Source organism: Impatiens glandulifera, chromosome 2 (genome assembly GCF_907164915.1).
Source record: "Impatiens glandulifera chromosome 2, dImpGla2.1, whole genome shotgun sequence".
Classification (NCBI taxonomy): Eukaryota; Viridiplantae; Streptophyta; class Magnoliopsida; order Ericales; family Balsaminaceae; genus Impatiens; species Impatiens glandulifera.
In genome coordinates, this window is record NC_061863.1 from 25264076 (window position 1) to 25288820 (window position 24745).

Here is a 24745-nt window from a genome sequence, read left to right on the forward strand (position 1 = left end):
CATTAAAGATATTTTTCCTTAAGACATTAATTGATCAACAATTTCTTTTACATTTTTCTTTTGTCAAATATTTAACAATTTCTCATATTGGCTATTGAAATAATTCATTAGTCGCTTCCAAAATTTATTACGTTTTATCATAATTAATTCAATCTTAATATGTTTGTCAAAATGAAGCTTGATGTGGTTATCAAATTGAAATTTGAGCAATCAATGAACATATAAAAGCAATTTGAATAGAAAAATTATGAACATCTAAAGCCCATTTATATATTCAAACTCAAATTTAATTCAATATGTTCAGTGAAATCATAAATTAATCAAACCCAAGCCAATTCACTAGATCCATATTTCTACACTCTGCTCACTAACTCAGCTTTGTTGCCAAAACAAAATTCAACAACACAAACCAATTTACATGAAACAGCAAACCTTGGGTAATTAAACATTTGCAAACCTTAGATGAATCAGTTGAGCAAAAAAGAACAAGAACCAAAAACAGGGAAAAACCTTTGCATTCTTCCCAGAACATTTCTTACACATCCATTAAGCTTGAATAATAACATGAGAATCTCTTCCTTTCATCTCCCAATATGTTCATTTTGGAAATTCATTCTTCTTTTGCTGCCATCGAAGAAGTAGATTCTGCTGGTAAAGAAGCATTTACATCTCATTTGTCACCCAAATACTTGATCGAAACTCGGAAAGCAATCTATAATAGATCATAGTTATTTCATCCATAGTCCTGCCGATGGCATAGCATATACCCATCCAAGTACAACCTGAACTGACTGCCAAGATAGAAACCATGTTGGTCAAATTAGGTTATAAGTGTTAACAGGCTACAAAAAAAAAAACATCTAAGGTGCTGTTAGGTACTTGTCTTTGCCCTTGCATCGTGATTACAGAAGTTCATTTAAGTCAATAATCACATTTAAAAATACTTTTTATTTCTATACTAAACTTGGGTTTTTTTTGTTGAGACTACTTTTTTTCCTGACAGGAGGCTAACCTATCATCACACTTCAACCAAAATGTGTTTATAATGGGAATCAAATTAAGACCTCGTACTCTAGTTCAACATTCTTTCCATTTTAGTGGGAATCGAATTAAGACATACTCTAATTCAACACTCTTTTAAAAACTAAGACAACTTTAAAATTTTATTTATGTTTTCGTATCTGAATTCAGATAAAAAAACATATTTAAAAAGTGTTTCCAAATGGGACCATCGGTATTCAAAATTTTCATGATAATCGTAACCTTAAAAAATTTACATTTGTTTGTCTAATGTTGAGGATTAACCAGAGCATAGTGACAAGCAACTAAAACACGAGTGTCAATGCAATCAACTAACTTGCGGAATTAAAACTAAAACAAGAACACTTGGTGCCTACACAATGCACCCGATAGGAGGAATAGAAAGAGCAAGCAAGCAAACAATAAAACAACACCAAGATTTAGAGTGGTTCAGTCCAAACTAACCTACATCCATTACCAAGCCTTCCACTATGAACCATTGTAGAGAATTCAAGAAGAATCAAACAAGATAGAAGATGAACACTCTTAGACAACCCGGAGTAGTGTTACAATAAAAACTCTTTCTCCCTCTTCACAGCTCCAAAACGTGATTTGTGAATTGAATAATATTCTACACTCATGCAATATTCAATGTTTCTAAGCGAATATAGTATCTAACAAGAAAATATTCAATGTCTCTCCCCAAAAAAGACTTGGATAAATTACTAAAGGAAAACAGAAATCGCACAAAAGTAGTATTCGGTTCATCCTTTCTGTCACTCCATTTTGTTGTGTGGTTAGATGTCTCCCAATCTCATGCTCCATACAAAGTTAATTGAATTCATCATTTACAAACTCTTAAGCTATTGTCTGCCCTCAGTTTTTTAGTCCTTCCACTTTGATTCTCAACCAAAGTTTTTCAATCTTTGAACCTTTGTATTGACTCACTTTTTGCTTGCAAAGAAAAACTCACCTTCTTCTTGAAAATTCATCCACAAAGAGAATATAGTATCTAACTCCACCATGAGATGGACTTTGGGTTGATCCTCAAATATCCAAATGAACATAGTCAAGTGGATTTCCCCATCACACTGCTTGCACAATTCAAGCTCACTTAGTTTAAGTTCTTCAAGCAGTCCTTGCTTCCTAAGTCTCTCCTAACTTTTTTAGACTGCTTCCTAAGCTTCTCCAAACTTTTTTGCATGGTTCCAAACCTTAGATGCCACAATTTGGTTGAGTTTGATTGACTCACATAATCCCTTCAAAACATATATGTATGTCTCTTAGTTGTCTTGAATACAACTAAGTTTTCTTTAGTGATTTTCATTACCCCTTGTCTAATACCGATCACATATCCTTGGTCATCAAGTATGGTTAAGGATATGAGATTCTTCTTCAACTCCGGAATGTGTGTAACTCCTTACAAACTCTAGGAATGATAGTTCATTCATATTGATTCTTACGATCTTACATGTCATGTTCCCCATTAGCACACTTCCACCACCTATCCTCTCAACTTTGAATACACTCTTTGTGTGGTGTCGTATGAAAAGAACACCTATCTAACATTCTATGCAAGAAGTGGATGTGATGGCCAGAACATAGGAGCCATCAACATATGCTACATTTGCATCATTCTTTATTGTTTCACTTGAACTTATCTTCATTTGTTGTTTTTCACTTGCTTCAATTTGGGACAGTTTCTTTTGAAAAACCCTTCCTCTTGACATTTAAAACATACAATAGACGACTTTCCTCTTTACATGGATCTAGCTTCACCAGATCCTCCTTTCTTTCTTAGTTGATCTTTCTCTTACAACTAGGGCTTCTCCATGGTCTTTATCTTTGTCTGCTAGTTTTGACATCTCCTTTGACAATAAAGCACTATGGACCACCTCAAATGTTATAATCTCGGCCATACCACATTATGTCTATAAAATGTGTAGAAATCTGTGAGAGATTGAAACAACACAAGTCCAAGCTCCTCATTGTCATCCTTCATTTAAATATTTTCCAAATTCAAAATGATTTTGAGAATCATCCAAGTTCTCTTCCATGACTTGGTCATGTAGATCGATTCCAACTTCGGCCTGAGGGATGCAACCGAGGACTCTTTTGATACTTCACTCACTAATTTGTCACCCAAGGTCTCCTTTGATACTTCACTCACTAATTTGTCACCCAAAGTCTCCTTTGATACTTCACTCACTAATTTGTCGCCCAAGCTCAAAATGATTAATGAATGAGCTTTCTCTAGAATCTCCAACTTTCTCTCCTTGGTATACTTGGCATGCATTTTGTCCACTCCAACAAGGCATCAACCACATCTTTTTGAACCAAGGTAGCCCTCATCTTGATACTTCAGACTCCGAAATTATTTTTCCCTGTGAACTTATCTATGTCAAAACGAGCCGCCATGTCAACCAACGTTTTCAGCCAAGAATGTGTATTGCTTCTCTAGATTAGGTCAGTTATAGTAGATTTAGCAAAGATCAACTCTAACACATTTTATCTAGATGTGACTCCCCTCAACTTGGCTCTAATACTACTTGTTGAGGATTAACTAAACAATTACAACAAGAACACTTGGTGCCAACATAATGCACCTGATAGAAGGAATAGAAAGAGCAAACAAACAATGAAACAACACCAAGATTAAGAGTGGTTTGGTTCAAACTAACCTACATTCACTGTCAAGGCTTCCACTACCAATGTAGAGAATACAAGAAGAATCAAACAAGATAGAAGATGAGCACTCTTAGACAGACCTCGAGTAATGTTACTGCAGAAACCCTTTTCTCCTATCACATCTCCAAAATGTGATTTGTAAATTGGATGATGTTCTACACTCATGCTAGAATGTCTCCACAAAGTTTAAGCAAATTTCAGTTGTCCATTTGAGCGTGGTGTAAATGTTACCATAGAAACCGTTTTCTCCCTCTCACATCTCCAAAACGTGATTTCTGAATTGAATAATGTTCTACACTCATTCTAGAACGTCTCCACAAAATCTAAGAGAATTTCAGTTGTCCATTTGAACTTGATGTACAAAATGCCAAAAGATTCCTAACGGGTAATGGGTCAGCTGGTAAGAATAGAATTTAAATTCAAAAGTATATTTTTGTCTAGAAAAAATTCATGGGTCCACGTATCCATGCCTCCAAGACATCCAAGAACGTGCCCAAATGTTCCTTATTTTTTGAATCTTTCATGTTAACCTGACGATACAACTTAAGTGTTACCGGATGCCAGTTTGTTACCTTCCAGCAACTAGTGTTTTTTATTCATCTTTATCTTTAAATTGTTTTCAAAAGAATTCTTCCTTGTCTAATTCCTGTATAAGACATGGCTCTAACCTTATAAATTACCATCCCTAACATCTAAAATCACAATGATGTAAAAAATAATTTGATCAAGCTTTAAAAGGGCCCTTCTGAATAAGATTCCCAACTTTCATTGGGACGTGCCGCTTACCGTCCCTGAATTCTGAGAGAAATGGATAAGGTGGGAAGCAAGCAATAACATCACTGATGATTGGAAGTCAATCCCCTTATTGGAATTTAGCCATTTTTTCTCCTTCTGTTTCTCTTTTCCCTTCAATTTGTAATTCTTTAAACGCATCGCAAATGATATAAAAAAACTGGCTATACCAAATGAACAAAAAAAGTATAGAATAATTTGGAGCATTTTGTAGAAAAGGATTTGTATACCAAATCAAATAACAAAATCACACTATTATCTAGATCTGAATCATGATCCAAAAGACATTATCATCCAAAATAATCTTATACCAGCCCAAAAAAACACTTTCAATTTTAACTTTGACTATTTCTCACGAGATCGTGAGTCATAACAATACTAGTTTCCAAATAAGCTAAATGTGTGAATAGCAACTGTACAAGACTTTTTTAAGGAATCAATACCTGCAGCATATTTAACAACAAAAACAGCTGAGAATCGACTGCCAGTTATCATTCCTCTTGGTTCTTGAAAGCGTTTCCTGCTGTGATTCCTACCATTCTTGTAGTCACATCATAAGATGACAGAACCTTCCTCTGCGACAAATACTTCCAAACTCTAAGAAAGTTTTATGCAATAGAAATATTATTTGTCCCCATTTAGAAACTAGGTAACAGAACCACCATCCTCTGCACATATAAATGGATCATACAACTAACTAGAAATATGCTAGAGTAATTATGTCCCCATTTGGAAACAACTTTTGTTTTGAATCCTTATCCAGATGAGAAATCGTAAATAACTTTTTATTCTGTGTCAGACTAAGTACCGTTTTCAAATGTGATTTCATCTGGATGTAAGATCTATATCTACAAGAAATCTAACAAAAAAAAGTGTTTCCATACAGGGCCCTCAAACATTATGCCTCAGTTAATATATTTTGGGATTCTAAATTCACTATTTCAACATATCTTATCAAACATAAGTCACGACTTTGTCTTTTTTTTCTTCCCAAATAAGTTGGTGAAAGACAACCAATTACTATTTACTAAAGTGGAATATGATGGTGGACACTGAATGGCGTTGTTTCTTTAACTTCTCCAGGCACAGAAGGAGCCTGAGTATAGACATTGATGCTGAATCTATTACCTCACTTGGGTTAAATGGGAATTTTGGAGTGTTACAAACTGGCTCTTATTTACAGCCCGAAGATCCGATACAGACTTAAATTTCCGGAACTGTTTGGAAGATTTGAGCCAAGTTCAGTGGGTAAACTGAGCCAACAACTAAACAAGTGGGCAAAACGACCTTCTATTCATAATTACCTTTTCTAAACTGCTTCTCAATGAAAATCAACTTCATTCAAATTCAATGTAAAGTATTCAGATACATCAACAATTACAATAAATTGATTTTCAAAATAAATAAATAAAGTACTTCCAAATAAGCTACTGTTTTGCTTAGATTGTGAATCCTAAGAGTTTTATTATCATGACTAAACATGGGACTATTTATCAATCCTCATACATCATCACCCCATACCCAAATAACATTGAAGAACAAAGGAATCACCATTTAATGAAAGTAGCCAAAGTTAATCATCTTATCCTTGAACACTCTTTGGCTGATACAATATCTGTTTTTTTAACTTTTTCATGTTCATAATGATTTACAAATCTACATTTATTATGTTTTCCAAAAATCACAATGATAATGTTCTAAACACTAATGTAATCTAGAAAATATCTTTTGAGCAAAAGAAAATACAATATAATTTGGATGATGATCAAAAAAATAGTTTGTATACCAAATGAAGCAACACATGCACTATAATCTGATCATGATCTAAATATACCAAACTAGAAAAAAATCACTTTCAATTTTAGCTTTAGCATTTTTTTTTCAATGGGAACGTGATTGTGACAAAATACTGATTTTTGAAAGGCATTAACTACTTATTATCTCATCAAAGATTCCTTCATGTGTTCTGACTGGTCAAATTCCCTTTCATCCTTTTTTGATATCAAGTTTTCTTACGAAGAATTAAACATTGTGTACACCATATGATCTGAAACACTTTTAATCTGTTAACATGAATGTGTCATTAAAATGATCTCATTCACAAAAATGTGAGGATGACTATAAAAGGTAATACTATTGGAAGTTATGTATTCCTTATAAAAAATGAATGTTCTATTTTATTGAAACATGAGAATCCTTTCATCACGCATTTGTATAGGTCATTTACATTATCAGGCATTACTTCTATAGGTCAAGTTATATTACTTATATAGGTTATTACCTTAAATCATGCTAAAAACATAAAATGATCTTTTGAAGCAGTAGTAGTAATTTTAGGTACAGAGACTGGTATTGCTATGCTCTAGTATGACATAAAAACCACTTGACTAACTTTTCTAAAGGGTTGTTTGGGGAAAAGAAAAGGTGTCAGGTACACCAAATTTGTGTTTCCCTGACAACTGCAATCCTCCTCATGAAAAAATGGATTTAAAATTGGAAACTAGTATGGCCTGTTTTGAACACTTATTTCTATTGTTTCTGTATGTGGATCCATTTCTAGATAAAAAAAAAACGTTTGAAAACTAAATTTAGTAGTTAGATCCAAATTATAGAAACAAAATCAATAATTGTTTTTACCAATCATAGAGATGCAACATAGCCAGCCTATGTTCAGAAGTATGATGCTTAGACAAAATAGATTACTTGGAAGAGAAGTAATATTCCTTAAAGAGTACACTTTTATTCAGCATCGCACTTCAAAGAAAACTTACAATAGGCTCAAAATCCGGACTTGTCAAGTTGATAGTTAGATTTCTCATCAGCAGCAAAACCTGTACATTGAGGAAGCAATAGCTATATTTAGAAGCTACACATAGGTCATTTTGATAGGTTATAGACCGCAAGGCTCATTCTCATTATCAAATATAAGTCAACTCTGAATAGGTATAGTTATTTGATCAACTTGGAAGAGTAATTCAATCTCAAAATGCCACTGTATTATTAATATAAAACAATCAAATTTAAAAGAGTTTGAAAAAAGTGAGAGTAAACAAGTTAATTTGACAACTGTTATTTAAATCACTTAATTATTTAGATTCAACTAAATTAAGCTAAAATATCTGGCTTACAATAAGATTAACTTGGGAATATATAAGAGCAAACAAAGACAACTTTAACCCTTAAAAATTGATGAAATTATGTCCCTACAAGGATAAAATTGTCTTTTTAAATAATTTACCCGCATTAGTTTCACATTATTATTTAGATTCAACTCAAATTAAGCTAAAAAATCTGGCATAATTCGGTAAGATTAACTCGAGAATATAGTAAGAGCGTACAAAGAAAACTTTAACCCTTAAAAATTAACGAAATTATGTCATTACAAGGATAAAATAGTTTTTAAGTATTTTCCCCACATTAGTTTCACATTTCATCAAACCAACTTACCAGTCAAGTACTTAAAAATCAAATATTTTCATTTGGTTTATTCAACATTTATTTCCAGACAGTTAACTATTTCAACACTTAAAACTCAATATTCGGCACTTAATTTTCAATTTATCAAATGAGCCCTTTAAGAGTGGTGCACCTATCACTCTTTGATTAAAATTGATGGATCCATAAACGAGGAAACTCGTGATTGAATAATTTTAGCAACTTTGTAATAATAATTCGACTGAAACATTACACTATATCCACAGTATGTTCATCGGAAACCACATATATCAGAAAATGACAACTACATGCCAACAGTTCCAGTTAAACTCACTGTCTCAAAATTGATAGGATCCATCTCCTTGAGCTTCTGCACATGGCCTTTTGTTTCGGGGTCAAAGACACTTCCAATGAAACTATAGACTTCAGCAAAGTCGGGTATACCTGAAAAGTAATTTTCTTTTACTCAATTGGCAAAAAACTAACCAACCAGGGAATGACAGGAATTATGAAGTTGATTAAAAATAATGTCTACCAAAGTTGTATCTAACAACTATCAGGTATGGTTCAACATGCATGTTTAGTAGCTCCAGAAAGAGGCATAACAGAAGCTACGGATACATACAAACCAAGAAGCTGTAAAAGCTTAGTGTCTACTCAGTAGATTGATTTTAAAATTGGAAACAACAAAAAAGAGCAAAATCAAATTCATTTGGGCTATAGTTTCTCATTCGTGAGAAAGAACTGGTAATAAATATAAAACGAACCGTTCTAGTTTGAGAGATAAGGTAGTTTCTTACAGTCACTTCTAATAAATGTATGAAACTTAAATTTCATAATAGTCTTAGATCTCAAGTTCTAGAACAGGAAATCCTTAGAGAAAAAACCCACGCTCAGATAAAAATTAAATCCATGAGTCAACTCAATTTCTTATGTTTGATAATGTTTAGTCTTGTTATATAGCATGCATTATTATATCCCATAGATGCTCAATATTTTACCATTATCTTCTTACTACCTTAGGGTTTTAGACAGGATCGAGAACATTTTGACTTGACACTATGATAGCTTTAAAAAAATGAATTCTCATATAAAATCAGCCTAATCAAGTACAACTATAGAAAGCTTGGACAAATGTAAAAGAGAACTCCATGCAATTTGTAACATAGAAGGTCCTGATTTTGTCACAAGTGCAAAACTCTGGATCTCAATACGTGTATCCATTGTCTTACAACATTTGGATGTATGACTTGGGGGTTGATTGAGGTACGATTGTTTGAAATAATCCAATATATATATATATATTGATACAAAAGTGGATTATTTGGGTTAAATACCTAATGCCTTTCTATTTAATATTTTTAAATGTTATAAAAGTTAAAATAAGGACATTTTAGTTGATAATTTGACTGATGAAGTGATTGTTGATGGAAGGTAGCTCAAGTGGATAAGGTTTGGACTTTGATTGAGGTGGGGTAATGATGGTAAGTAGCCTCCTTTAGGTCTTAATCCCTCGATTAAAAAAGGAAATTACTCACCTAAGGTAGCTCAAGTCAAAAAATGTTCACCTAAGAGAATGAGGCTCAGGTTCGACTCAAACTAAGAACACTTTGATTTAAGTAGGGGGCATGACTGGTGAAATGTTATGCTAGCCACCTATAAGGAGTTAACCTTAGATGACATTTTTTGGCCGCAAAGGAAAAAGGTAAACCCTTCATCAGACAAGACCTTGAAAATCTTCACGGCACTACACACACAATTGGCTTCAAGTCAGATGCAAACAACAATGTTGAACTAGCTAACAAGACAATTGCATTTAACAGCAAACAACAATTTACAAAGGGAATGGCATGCTACTGAAGCGCACAGCAGAGAACCTAAAACCAGTGACAGTGATTGGAATCACTATTGCACCACTCATGAGAATATGATTAAAAATGGAGTCCATGAAAATACCATGAAGCAGAGAACCTTGCTTCGGTAAATCAGAATTTGCTAGGTTCCAACTGGAGCTCCCAGCTATGCTACTGTTAGTGATCCTATCTACAGCATGCAAGCCAATATCCGCTGAATCAATGATAATTTACAAAATAATAAGTGGGGAAATTTTTTCTTAAAATGAGGGACTGATGAATGAAGGAAAATCAGAAAAATTAAAATAAATAATATATGTAAAACCTTCAACTGCATGAGGATTGCAGTCTTCCTCAACGGGAGCAACACCGCCGGACGAAGAGTTGATAAGCATAGAAGAATCATCCCAGGGAGGATAATCACATGCAAGGGAATTTAATGAAGAATGATATAATGGTGCCTGAAATGGAACTAGAACTTCCAATTTAAAGAAATACGACGTCAGGAGAAACATAATTCCATCAAGACTGGTTCAATCAAAATACAATTTTGTTATTCCAAACACGAACCATTTTTATGTGCCTTTTGTGGGTAGGGATGAGCAGCTTTCCGCTTAGGACGGGGAGGTGGTACATGTGCTATTGTCCCATTTTTTTGGACCTTCAAGAAATACTTTTGAGCATGACTCCTTATCTGTAAAGATGACACTTTAGCAGGAAAACAAAACAAAAATCATGTATGTAAGGAGTTTGGAAATCTCAAAGACCAATAGATAACACAGCATCAATGTGAAGAATAATTCTAGAAGTTCTGGGCCACTTAGATCTCAATCTCCTCCTACTGACAGGCTTTTTTTGGGAAAACGACTACTGAGAGGCTTCCTTTGTACTCTAGAAGCTCTAAGCTACCCCATGTGCAAGGAATGCCAATTATTGTAATACTAATAGCAATATGTACTTTAGATGTCCCCTCCTTTTTCCATGTAATTGAATCATGCATATGTCCACTCTGATCTACCACTAAGAGAAAAGAAATGTGAACGAGGTAATCATACATCTTATTCTTATATTTGTATATGATCTTTCTCAAAGTAGGTCAATATCCGAGAATGATAGTATAAGGTGGTTATAGAAGTACTCCAGAGAAACAAATCTTATCATGCTTCTAAAAATTAAAACATGATTTTAGGTGATTTAGCATTGTTAGGTTTTGCGTGATGGACAAAGTTTAAACATTTTCATTTTTCTATGCTAGTAAACAATGTGAGGATACTAAAAATCACATCTTAAGTAGTGAGTATTCATGTGAAGTTTTTTTATTAGCTTGCTTCCTCATTTTATTTTTTTGAGACAGATTTTTTTTCCTCAAGGAGGCTAGCATGACTCCCAATTTAATCAAGGTGTTTTAGTGGAAATCGAATATGACATCTGTCTCTTAATTCAAGACCCTTACCACTTGAACTATGCTGAACAAGAATTTGTATTGTAAGTTTTTGAATATCTTTATCCTTTTTCTGATGAGAAACTTCTGAATGTATGCCATTAAGTCCTGATCTCCCAAATGAGAGGATGGATAGAAGTACTTGTCCATTAAACTAGGTTCTCATTAGTCATTGCTTGTTCCCACGTATACATTCGCAGTTGAGGAAAGGGAAATTTTACAACCCAATATTTATGCTCGAGTGCGTCTGGTTTCTTTAGCAAACTTCGTTACAAACAGGTTAAACAAGAACATGTATAACTTCTATTGTGGTTTTTATTTCTAGAACTTGCTTCCTTTTTATTTTTCATATCTAGAACTGAATATATGATGGGAAAACTTCAGGCTACTAGGAAAATTTGCCAACCACAAGTGTTGCTTCTGTCATTTGAGTGAATCCAATAAAAGTAAAAGCGTAATTGATAGTGATGTACGTTGATTAGCATCCTGTGAAGGTTTGTTGAAAGCTATGGACTGATATCTAACAGATTCAAGTATGGAGCCAGAAAAGTCTGCATGAATGGGTGAATATAACTGGATGCGACGTTTGGCATTACACTTTCCGTTCTACTTTAACAGAATTTGACAGCCTGAGCCCTGAGACCTAGCCTACTGTTTATACTCTGATCTGGAACTCAAACTCAACCTGATTCCCGAGGCCAAACAGGATGCAGAGACAATGACATCATGTTGAAGAAGATAGCTTGCTCCAAACTTTCTCCCATCCTCAAATAATACATGTATAGTCTTCATTATTCAGGTAAAGTGCAAATCATTCACTTGCTAAACTCCTTATTTTTTGGAATCAGGCTAGAAGGCTTTTGCTGATCCTCCGCACAAAGTTCTAAGGCTGCAAGACAATGATCTTTTTGTTGACTCTTATATATACTGCAGATAGCATATAGCATATATCTCGCATTTCCTTTTCATGTTTCTCAATTTTGCCTATTCTCTACTAGTCTCCATAAAAATGCTTCGTCTAGTTAGTCTAAATATGAATACCATGTAATTAATTACATGTTGATCCTCTATTTTACAGACTATAAGTAACAAACTACAATTTTGCAATCTGTGGTTAACAGGTCTACATTAAGGTAGTATGGACATATACATATATCTTTGGAAACCATCAGAAACATCCACATTCCCCTTTATAAGAAATTCTTAAATGCTGCTGAGACTTCCCCAATGATATACTGTAGAGATGTAGTGCAATTTTACTCAAACCCATCACAAAGCATTTTAGGTGAAGGAGCACAGCACATGTTGACATAAAAACTATTCAAATTATCTATAGTTCTATAAACTCCATTCAAGGAAAAATATGCATGACATTCAGTTCTAAGAGTGAGTTACCTGAATCACTGTCTTCGAACCAACAAAATCTTCAATTTTTTTCCAGTCACGATCAAAACTGCAGAAACGATATGCAGGCAAGTTTCAAAAACATGTGATACATAAAGGAGACAGAAGAAGAACAAATTAAAGAATTTAGTCATGACAAGACAATCGTGAGCCTCACATTTACTGAAGGTACCAAAATTAGGACAGAAAGATAACTCCCATATTAAAAATCACAAGCATTCGCCATTCCATGTAATCCTAAATTCTCCTTACTGCAACAATTCTTGTGTTTGCCTTTGTTGGGCATTAATTGGGTAATGCCATATCCTTACAATGTGTAGTCGTGCTATAAATGGAACAAATTAAAGGGCCCCAAATTAAATGGGAGAATGTTTTATGATAAAAGCCCTTCTCCTTTCAAGATGGCAGAATCAATGATCATGTGGAAAACAAGGATGCGACTGATATCCCTCTTTTTGGTCCTAAAGCTTAATGTAGAATCGAAGGCAGTTTTTGTGCTACATTTGTTTTTCTTGTTTTTTATCCCATTGATGTCTTCCTATATGCTTGGAAACTACTGTTTCTAACAAAGTGAACATTCGTTGGCAAGGTTGAGATTTAGCAATACTAGCTTGTGATGAGAATCGTGGGTCATTTTCATTATTGTAGAAGAGCACGCAATTGAAAAATAGGAGAAGAGAGAACGAGATGTAAAATTGAAATTAACAAAGAAGCTGCATAGAGCTTGTAGGAAAAAAAGACTTAACAGTTGGAGAGCTTCCAGGAACTTATTGTGTTCTTCCTCCGTCCAACTCTCTCTTGACTTGGTAATTGTATAAGGCTTCCTGATCTTCTTCCCTGAGCCATCTGTAGGTATTGATAAGTTATCCATGTCTGTCGGTGGAGGGTTTGATGAAGAAGAACTCGAATTATTCATGGTTGCTTGCTCACAAGAACACTATGCATTCACATAGAGAAAGAGTGTTCTGTGCTCAATCTTCTGTGTGTGGCGCGTGTTGCAATTATTTAGTAATAAAGATTTAGTTCAAGATCTATTAAAATATAGTTACATAGTAATAGGGAAATTTGACGAAAATGAAATGGGAAATTTGACGAAAATATGCATCGTGGTCAATGCGTTGGTGACCACTTTATATATTTTTTTTTATGAAATTACCTTTTTCGTATGGCGGTGAAACCCTAAACGAACAAATCATACAGATCAACAACAAAAACTCGTTCTAATATAAGGTGATTGTTTCGATTTATGTTCTTCTTCAAACTCTAAACCATTAGGCTGTTCTTATTGTTCATCTAATTCATATTAGTTGTTCATCTAGTTCATATCGGTTGTTCATCTTGTTCATATTGGTTGTTCATCTTTTCAATGATGATATTTACAGATGATGCTATGAATCAGTTCCGTTTTAGGTAAGATTCGTGTGATCTGACAAAACGGCACAGTGGTCACGTGAAATGGCACGATGGTTACACGAAGCGGCACGGTGGTCACGCGAAGGCCATCGCGTTACGCAAAGTGGCACAGTGGTCACGCGAAATGGCACGGTCGTCACGCGAAGCGGCACGGTGGTCACGCGAAGCGGCACGGTGGTCACGCGAAGCGGCGCGATGGTCATGCGAAGGCCTATCGCGTTACGCAAAGCGACACAGTCGTCACGCGAAGCGGGATGGAGTTGTACTTAAATTTGTGTAAAACACCAAATTCGATTCCTATTGTTTTTCAGCTGAATGAAGAATGGTTTTTGTTGTTTTGTTCGATTAAAAAATCTGTTATTTGCTCATATTCAGGCCTATTTGTTTATTTTGCTTTATCACTTAAGTTCCTAATTATAGTTGAGACTTTTGCTAAAGTTTACTTAGTATTTAAGGGCATTAATTTGGATAGGTTCAGGATTATGCTGAATATTATTACAAACACTGTATCCTCAACTCTATCAATCTTTTCTCTATTATGTTTTCGTCTAAGTCTATAAGTGTAAATCTCAATCGATTTGAGATTAATTTAAAATACTCATTTTCGAATTAAGAATCTATAACTTACAGTAATTAAGGTTATTTGAAAATAACAAGGCCTTATAAATTGCTCAAAAAACAATTGTCACAAAGAACCAAATTTAAGATAATCCAACAATTGGATAATCATCCACTAAAACCAGTGAAAAAGATACAACATAAACAAGTGTATTATTAATCACTTTAAACAGTTGCCTTTCTAGGCAATCTTAGAACATCAAAAGATGCAAAAAACATTGAACAACGAAAACTTCTAACAAAATCCGAGTCAGAAGGTAAAACAAAACGCCAAAGATGGCCCTTTGCGTGACGACCGTGCCGATTCGCGTGACCCAATGGGCCTTCAGGTGACAACCGTGCCGCTTCGCGTAACGCGATGGACCTTCGCGTGACCACCGGGCTACTTCGCGTGACGACTGTACTACTTCGCGTAACGCGATGGGTTTTCGCGTAACACGATGGGTTTTCGCGTGACCACCGTGCCGCTTCGCGAGATCACGCGAATCTTCTCTAAAAAGGAACCGATTTAGAGCATCATCTGCAAATATCATCATCAAAAAGATGAACAACCAATATGAACCAGATGAATAATCAGGCCCGGCCCGGAGGGGTAGGCAGCCTAGGCCACGGCCTAGGCCTAGGACCAAAAATGGGTCCATTTTTTTTATATATGCTAGGTATTAGTAAGGATTTTTAGTTTCTTATTCTTTAATTTTTTTTATTATGTTAGATTTTTTGGCCCATGGCTCTATAGCCCAAATAGAGAAACAAACTAACACTATCAGAACAAAAAATTGAAAACCCTACTGTCTGTCTCTCTCAGTCTCTGTATCCTACATCGACAACGAAACTCACAACGAAACCGACAACAAAATAATTTCGACGGTGGTTCTGTTTCGTTGGGTTGAGCCTTGAGGTAAGGTTTAACCATTAAAAGTGAAAATTCAACATCAGGGTTTGATTGTTATTTATTTTTATGATTTGTTTTGAGATTGTGTCTCTAGTTTAATTATTACAAATGATATTGAATGTGAAATGGACATAGATCCTGTTTTTTCGACTAAACGTGTTAAGAAAATCCCTAGAAAATATTTTGATGATAATACTTCTAATGTTGAACAACAATCGCCAGAAGAATCTTTTAGGATCAACTATTTTTTAGTATTGGTTGATATGTCTCTTGCATCCCTAAAACATAGGTTTGAACAATTGAATGAGTTTAATGACTTATTTGGGTTCCTTATTAATTATGGAAAGTTGAAGACATTGAATAAAAGCAAATTGAAAGAAGAGAGTGTAGCACATTTTGTAATATATTTTCTCATGAAAGTACGTGTGATGTTAATTTGAGTGATTTGTTTTCTGAACTAAAAATACTACAAGTTGCTTTACCTAGTTTGGATATGCCCGCTGCTGAAATTCTTGATTTTGTAATATCAATAGATTGCTATCCTAATGTCTCTATTGTATATCGAATTTTACTAACATTGCCTGTTACGGTAGCTTCTGCTGAAAGAAGTTTTTCTAAGTTAAAATTATTGAAAAATTATCTAAGATCTTCGATGTCTCAAGATAGATTGAATGGACTTGCTATTTTATGTATTGAAAAATATTTTTTGGAATATATTGATTACGATACAATTATCAATGATTTTGCATCTAAAGATGCAAGAAGAAGTCACTTTCGTTGACAATTTATGTTGCATCTTTGTAGATATTGGAAGGTTATTGAAGATCAACGGTGAAACACAAGTGAAGTTTATGCGTAGGGCCCCAATTTCGTGCTTTCGCCTAAGGCCTAAAAAATCTCAGGAACGGCACTGTGAATAATAAGATGAACAATAAAAACAAGCTCATGGTTTAGGGTTTGAAGATGAACATAATGGAAATAAGAACATAAATCGATCCAATCACCTAATATTAGAACGAGTTTTTGTCGTCGATCTGTATGATGTGTTCATTTAGGGTTTTGATGTCGTGTCATCGCGAAAGAGAAAGAAGAGAAAGGAAAATAACGAAATGAATTTTTTTTGAGTATTTATATTAAAAAACTTTTCCCTTCGCGAAACGTTTCGCGGAAGGGTATTTTCGTCAAAAAAATATAAAGTGGTCACTAGCGCATTTAAAATTATGCGGTGACCACTGTAAATAAGGCAGTCTTTAGGGTCATTTCGTCAAATTTTCCAACGAAATGACCATGAAAATAACCTTTATTCCAAAAATTACCTAGGCCCATTAATAATTATAAAAATAACCTTTTTGGCCCGTCAAATTACCTATTTGTCCTTTTTTTCCTCTTCTTTTCTTCTCTTTTCTCTTATTCTCTTCCTCCCCGCCCTACCCCTCTGACCCGACTAATTCCCCTAATTCGGCGATCTCCGTCACTGCAATCTCTTCTTCTTTTCTCCATTGTCTCCACAAACTTATTTCAGACTTTGATGAGGAGATTAATGAAAAGCACCTCAAGACAAGACCATCAAACTTTGCATCAAACTTTTCATATAATCCCAAAGATAACATGATTTCAGACTCTCCTTTTTAACTATTAACGATTAACTATTAACGATAGAAGATACTTCTAAAATGCAAATCATTCATGTTTCTGTCAACCATATCTTGCAAGATCTTCTTTTGTCATTAGGCAATGTATAGTTTGCGTAGACGCAAACTATAGTTTGCGCACGCAGAGAAAAATAAAAAAAATAAAAAAAATGTATTTTAATTTCTGTAGCAAAGTAGTTGTAATATAGTGGTTAGGGGTGAGCATTGGATGGGTTAATCCAAAATCCAATCCGAACCAAATACAAATGGTTAAATTGGATTCACTATTTCGGTTTGGATTTAATTCGGATCGGATTAAATTCGGATCGAGTATATTTCGGATTGGATTCGGATTATCCAATATATCTAAAATAATTCTGATTAAAAAAAAATATATATATATATTTACCTAAATAAGAGAATATTTTTATTTTTTTTCTACAGTTTTCAGTTTTCACCTCTTTCTAGTTTCTACAGATCTGGCGAACACCGGCCCCTTTCTACAGATTCAAGATTCGACTGTCGACTGGCGATTGTGGAGACATCGGAAAACTTCTACTTCCTCGCCGGCGACTTCGCTAGTTCGCTCAACAGTCAAGTTCTTCTTTTACATATCCGGTTGATTCGTCTTCCTCATCGGAAACCTTTGCTAGGTCGTTCAATAGTCAAGACTCATCCGGTAAATGCTTCTTTTCTAGTCCTACTGGTAAGTGTAAAGAAATATTATTGTTTTCTCTACCCTTCTTAGCTCCACGAATTTGGGTCTTGTTTCAATTTTGTACTGATTACATTTCCAATTTCATGTCTTTAGATCTTCTATACAGGTCCTACTCCCCAATCTATAATACAGGGGACTATCAGAGTGACCAAAAATTCACCATCACGACCTATTCCCCAACTGGAGTCGTGAGTCTTCTTCTTTCCTCTCCTTCCTTAGATCTGCTGGTAGAACTTGAAAGTTTCATTATTTATAGCCTAGAGATGTATTGAGAGACTTAAGATGTAGTTTTATGTTTTGTTTTTACAAATTATTGTTTCTCATACACCTAACACATTGGCTGCTTATTATCTTAAATATATTCAACTTAACTTGAAATTTCAAGAATCTGCTACTGGTGCTCTACAAAGCTCTACTTTGTAGATAGGGTAGAAAGGCATGTTGAATGAATCTTTTCTAGCTTTTGACCGTAACAATTAATTAGTCTTTGACCAGTACCAGTTTGTTTTTGTTTCTTTATAAGAACTCGTTTCATTCAAAACTTGGGTTAAGTAGCAAAAGTTAAGTGCTATTAGCAGTTTATAAAGTCCTGAAACTAGGAAAAAGGAGTGAGACCTTTTACTTGGGAAAGGGGACTCCCTTTTCTATGTATGATTCAACTCATTGCATTGTTTCTTGACCGAGATTTTTGTATGCATTTATGCAAGAATTTTTTTTATTTTCTTTCTGTTTTCAAAATTCATCAATAAGTAACAAACTTGGCATGCCTTAGGTTCTAAATCCTCTAGTCATAACAGAACTCAGAAGTCTCCATCCATGGCTTTGAAATTCAATTGAAGCCCACTTGTCAGACGCATTCTCTATATTTGGAGTTAGTGAAATAAGTGATCTTAACCACAAGCCCACAACCCATATACATTTATCCACGAGCCTAACTACTACTAGTCAATGATCCTATTTGAAAATTTGATATTTTAGAGGTGCAGGAACATCATTTATCCATTCATATTACTATTATTATTATTTTTATTCTCCAAATACTTTTACTGATCAACTGTTATTTTGCCTAATGTCTATACAGATATTATCGAATCGGTTGGTTGAATCTCCTCCAGGAGAAGAGGCATGGCTGATTTGTATTCCTGGTCTTGCAAAAGGTTGTTTGTCTCCATTCTTTTTCATCTAATTCAATGTTGAGATTAATTAGGTGGAAGATAACCAATTTCAAATAAGTCCTGACCAATGGAATTTGATGTTCGATTTTAGGAGTTATATGAACGGATTCGTGTGGCACAATTTGGGAGTTATCTGACTGAAGGAGGATACCAAAGCAAACAAAGTTGCGACCCTTTCCTAATTTCTGCTCGAATTTTCGTTACAAGATGTCACTAATTTCTGAAGAGTCGATGAGTGTCACAAATAATATGAGTAATGATGCTTCTGGTTCTACAAATTCAATGACGCAAAGGAAAAAAATGAAACCAAGATCTGATGTTTGGATGCATTATGAAAGATTTGTAAATGATGACGGAAATGAGATGGCTAGGTGCATGCACTGTAAGAAGGTTTACAATGCACAATCGAGAAATGGAACAACTACTCTAAAACAACATTTAAATAGTTGTCCAGAAAATCCTTTGAAAGGGAAGGGTACTCCTCCGGCATGGAAATTTGATCAAGATGGAGCACGCAAAAGTTTGGCCCGTATGATTATCATAGACGAACTTCCTTTTTCCTTTGTAGATGGTGAAGGATTTAGACAGTTCATGTCATACACTTGTCCTAAGTTTCTTATTCCATCTCGATGGACAGTGGCTAGAGATTGTTATGATTTGTACATTATTGAGAAGCTGAAACTAATGACTTATTTCAAGAACAATGATCAAAGGGTTTCAATTACCACCGACACTTGGACTTCAAATCAAAAGGTGAATTATTTGTGTATAACTGGTCATTTTATTGATATTGATTGGATGTTAAAGAAAAGAATACTATGTTTCTGTCCAATTTCAAGTCACTCCGGCGAGTCAATTGGTAAAACGGTGGAGAAATGTTTAATTGATTGGGGCATTGATAGGATATTCACCGTAACTGTCGATAATGCTAGTTCTAACGATACCGCAGTGGCATATTTGAAGAAAACTTTTACAAACTGGGGAACTAACATTTTAGAAGGAAAATTGATGCACATGCGATGTATTGCCCACATTGTCAACTTAATAGTTACTGATGGCTTAAAAGAAGTTGATGATTCTATAAGTCGAATTAGAGGTGCAGTACGATATGTGCGTCAATCTCCATCAAGACTGGCTAAATTTAAACAATTTGCCGAACTAGAAAAGGTGCAATCAAAAAGATGGCTTTGTTTAGATGTATCAACTCGCTGGAATTCGACTTATTTGATGTTGGACACTGCTCAAAAATTTGAAAGGGTGTTTGATAGGTATAAAAGAGAAGATGCTACTCTTTTTTTTGACCTTGATAATGGGGCTGGAATGCCAAATGTTGATGATTGGACATATAGTCGGGCATTTTGTTTCATGTTGAAACATTTCTATGAGCTTACTCTACGAGTATCGGGTTCTGCATATGTGACTTGCAATAGTTTTCTAAATGAGATTAGTACGGTTCATTGCATATTGCAAGATTGTGAAATGAGTGATGATTGTCATATACGCGATATGGCGAAGAGGATGAAAATGAAATATGACAAGTATTGGGGAGACATAGAAAAGATGAATAAGTTGATTTTTATCTCTGCTATAATTGATCCCCGACAAAAGATGGATTATGTCGATTTTGTTTTAAAAGAAATGTACGGTGAAGTCATTGGAGTAAGAATGAGCATACAAGTGAAACAAGCTATTTACGAATTATACAACGGATACAAAGATGCATTGAATTCATCCAATGATACAAGTGAAAGAGGACAAGTAAGTGAATTGGTATCGACGTCAACACCAATGAAAGATACTATGACGATGCGTTACAAAAGGCACAAAATGGAAACCGGGAGTGAAGAAACAAAGTCAGAGTTAGACAAGTTTTTAAATGAAGATACTGAAAAAGATGTTGATGGATTTCATGTTTTGGGATGGTGGAAAATTAATTATCATAGATTTCCTATCCTTTCACAAATGGCCCGTGATGTATTAGCTGTTCCAATTTCCACCGTTGCTTCAGAGTCTGCATTTAGTACTGGCGGAAGAGTTTTAAATGTGTATAGAAGCTCACTTACTCCAAGAATTGTTCAAAGTCTAATATGCGCTCAAGATTGGCTTCGTGCATCTCCATCTCTTGAAGACATTGCTGAAGAGATAGATAACATGGAAAAATTAGATAACGGTATTATATTATTCTATTTATAAGATTTTATAATATTTATGTTTTTACTTTATATAATTTAATTTGTTTCATTTTACAGATTTGTCAGAATTACTTATTGATTCGACGATAATGGAAATGTGATAATCGTCAAATCACAAATGAAGTCAAATAAAGTTGCAGGTATATATAAATTGAAACGTTGTCATTCTTTTTGTTAAATAGTTTTTATTTGGTTTAAACTAATTGTTTTAGAGCAACTTTTATATTGATTATGTCGCAGATCGATCGAAGAGATTGTTAATCTATTTTAATTCATTTGGTGGGATGAAATACTCTTTTGAGATATTTCTTGATGAAGTGAAACTTCTACTTCATGATGTTATTGTTGAGTTTACCTTTTAAGAGATTGTTGATAATGTTGATAAAGAGATTGTTAATCTATTTTAATTTCGGTGGGATGAAATCAACTTTTGAGATATTTCTTGATGAAGTGAAACTTCTCCTTGATGATGTTATTGTTGAATTTACTTTTTTAAGTTTGTAAATTTGATTTGGATTAAGATTTGTTTAGTTAATTGTGTATTTGTTTTTATTGTTTTTTCTTTTAATTGATTTGTTTTTATTAAGAAAGTTTTTCAATTATTATTAGATTTTTTTAATGAAAATAGAAAAATTGAGATTTTTTATTGTTAATATGATCTACAGGTATGATGTTTAGGATTTATTAAACTATGAATGATCAATTAATAAAGTTGGATGTAAAAAATATGTCAAATTCAGTAAAATTTTAATTTTTTAAGATATTTTAATTATAATATTTAATTAAATATTTAACTCTTATATTTTATTTGGTATGAATGATAAAAACTTCTTTAATTAAATTAGTAAAAAAAATTTGTCGAATATATAAAAATAAATAAATATAAACTTATATATATATATATAACATACTTAATTCACTTTTTCATTTTTTTATTATTTATAAATAAAATTAGTGAATTATAGAATAAAAATTATTATTGAATAATATTAAGTTGAAACTTAACAAAAAAATATGAATATTATTTAGTTTGGATTGTCCAAACCATATCCAATCCAATCCGTATCCAATCCGTATTAATTAGGAAAACGGATTGGATTATGGATTGGACAAATTTAATTTGGTTCTATTATGGATTGGGTAAAACGGATTGGTTTTACCCAAATGCTCAGCCCTAATAGTGGTAATTATACACTATATTATGTAAAAAAAAATAGTTGCCTCGGATCGCATAATTATCTATGTAAAAAAAAAAACAGTGATCACTTGTATGATAGGCGAGTATAATTATCACTATACTACAACTACTTTGCTATAGAAATCAAAATATATTTTATTATTCTTTTCTTCTTCTCCGCGTGCGCAAACTATAGTTTGCGTCGACGCAAACAATAGATTGCGTCGACGCAAACATTACATTGCGTGGCTGAAATATGTATTTTCTGATTCTTCCAACAGCACTGAAACTCCGGTTATTTGGGTACTCAAATCATCTTCTCCGACTGATTACAGGTTCTCAATACACCGTTAACACATCATAATGGTTTTGTTCTTCAAGCAGTTGACTAGAGAAGCGTCGATCACATTCACCCTCTCAATCAAAACATTGTTTCGCCACCGAACCTTAAGGCCCCGCCTACGATCATTGATGATCGGACTAGTAAAATGTATCAAGTTCAGATTTCAATATATGCATAATAGTTAAGGCTTCCAGCGATGGAGTAAGAGAGAGAAGAAATGAAAAAGAGTGAAGATGTCATTTCACATGTCCAAAAAGTCACTTTTAAAAAAATTATCAGGGTTAGGTTATTTATAGAATTTCCCTTATTTTGAGGGTTATTTCATCAAATTTCCCTAGTAATATATATTGACCAAAAATGAAATAATCATCTTTCAAATATAAACTTTAGACATCTAAAATAAATATAATATATATATATAAACAAAAATTATACAAACTATTTCATTAATGAACCGAAAAACAAATTAGTATATTAAAGTTAGGTCTCCAACTTATATGAATAGACATTCATCTTATCGGTTGAATTAAAAGTGGGAGTTTGTTCACTCTCAATAACACTTAAAAGAATATTGATATAGGATTAAATGATCAAATCACAAAGAGATGTCTAAAATGATCGATTCAAATTCAGATCTAGATTCAAAATTGACCTTGAAGATATCTTCGTTCAGAATGCTTTCCTAATTATAAATAGTATTTCAATGTTTAACATAATTGATATAATCGGTAAAACTTCACCGGTTGAATTTTAAGAAATTTAATAACGCAATCATTACAAATTACTGGTCCAATTCAAAAAAATATTTTTTTAATAATGATAAAGAAGTCGAACTGATATAAAAGTAATACATGAAATTAAGTTTCTTACTTGGTGGGTTTATCTTATGCAATTAATCATGCTTTATGGTACAATTAAATCATTTTATAGTTTCTAATTCTCTAACTAACCCTTCTCCTTGTCACTAACTCTACATGTAGGCTTAAAATTATCTTCCAAGCCATTTATAATTCATTGATGGAAATATCATAATTATCCTCACAAACAATACAATTGAGTTCAAAAAATAGTTAAGTAAACTAGACTTTGTAAGATTTGTCTTAAAATAATATATTTTTCTTTTTTTTTGGGATGCACGAATATTAGCAACATTTCTATCGATAATCGTTAGACAATTTTTTTTAAAAATTTGTTTGAATATAGGAAGGTATAATGACATTTTACAACCATGACTTTCACTTTTATTTAAGGTATTCAAAGTGAGAATCAAAACCGTTATTTTAGTTACTTAGTGGCGTAATCCTTAAACATTTTTATTTGCCTTCTTCAAGCATTGATAAAACAAGATTTTGGAGTCAATTTAAAAAATGACTTAAAAACTCACGTGGTTAGCGAGGAGAACTACATTGAGGATAGTCATACTTTCAACTTGTAGTAGTAGATAGATCTTATCCGTCTTTCTACAGGTACTGATAAGAAAGTCACCCGAAATATCAATGATAAAATAAGAAACATATGTTTAGAAATTATGGTGACTTATATGAGTTTTGACCGGGGTCGGGCGTAGGCTCGTGGTGCAATAAAATCATAATTATTTGATATTAGACTCATTAGGCCAGTTATGTGACATATAAATATATGATTTAGTTAGAGTTTTATTAACACACACAGAATATTTGTCATTATTATTCTTTCTTTAAGTTGTAATCTTTTATTTTAATCATAGTGAAAAGTTTCCCCCTCTACCCGTAGTTTTTCCCGTCTTAGGTTTTCACGTAAATCTTGTGTTATTTACGTACTTTCTTGATTGATATTTTGTCTCTTCATTATCTTGACTAGTCTCACATCAATATCATGTTTTTTAATAATTAGTATTAGAGCCTTGAACTTTTTTTATTTTGAGACTATATATGTTTTTCAAAGATGACGAGTATGAAGTATGATATTCTGTTG

The 24745-nt window shown here is 33.5% G+C and overlaps 1 protein-coding gene across 2 annotated transcripts; it reads right to left on the reverse strand.

Moving 5' to 3' along the window:
* Positions 1-250: 250 nt before the first annotated feature.
* Positions 251-13609, reverse strand: LOC124927109 (protein REVEILLE 8-like). Of its 2 annotated transcripts, none has more exons than XM_047467457.1 (9): positions 13380-13609; positions 12625-12682; positions 10359-10482; positions 10114-10260; positions 9892-10002; positions 8270-8379; positions 7272-7331; positions 4944-5075; positions 251-791 (listed from the first exon to the last, which is right to left on the reverse strand). In XM_047467457.1, exons 1-8 carry the CDS (start codon positions 13547-13549, stop codon positions 4992-4994), a joined length of 864 nt encoding a protein of 287 aa, XP_047323413.1. In that variant the 5' UTR covers positions 13550-13609; the 3' UTR covers positions 251-791; positions 4944-4991. The 2 variants fall into 2 exon arrangements, with proteins under 2 accessions (XP_047323413.1, XP_047323412.1); XM_047467456.1 differs by having other exon boundaries at positions 10114-10266.
* Between the last annotated feature and the right edge of the window lie 11136 nt (positions 13610-24745).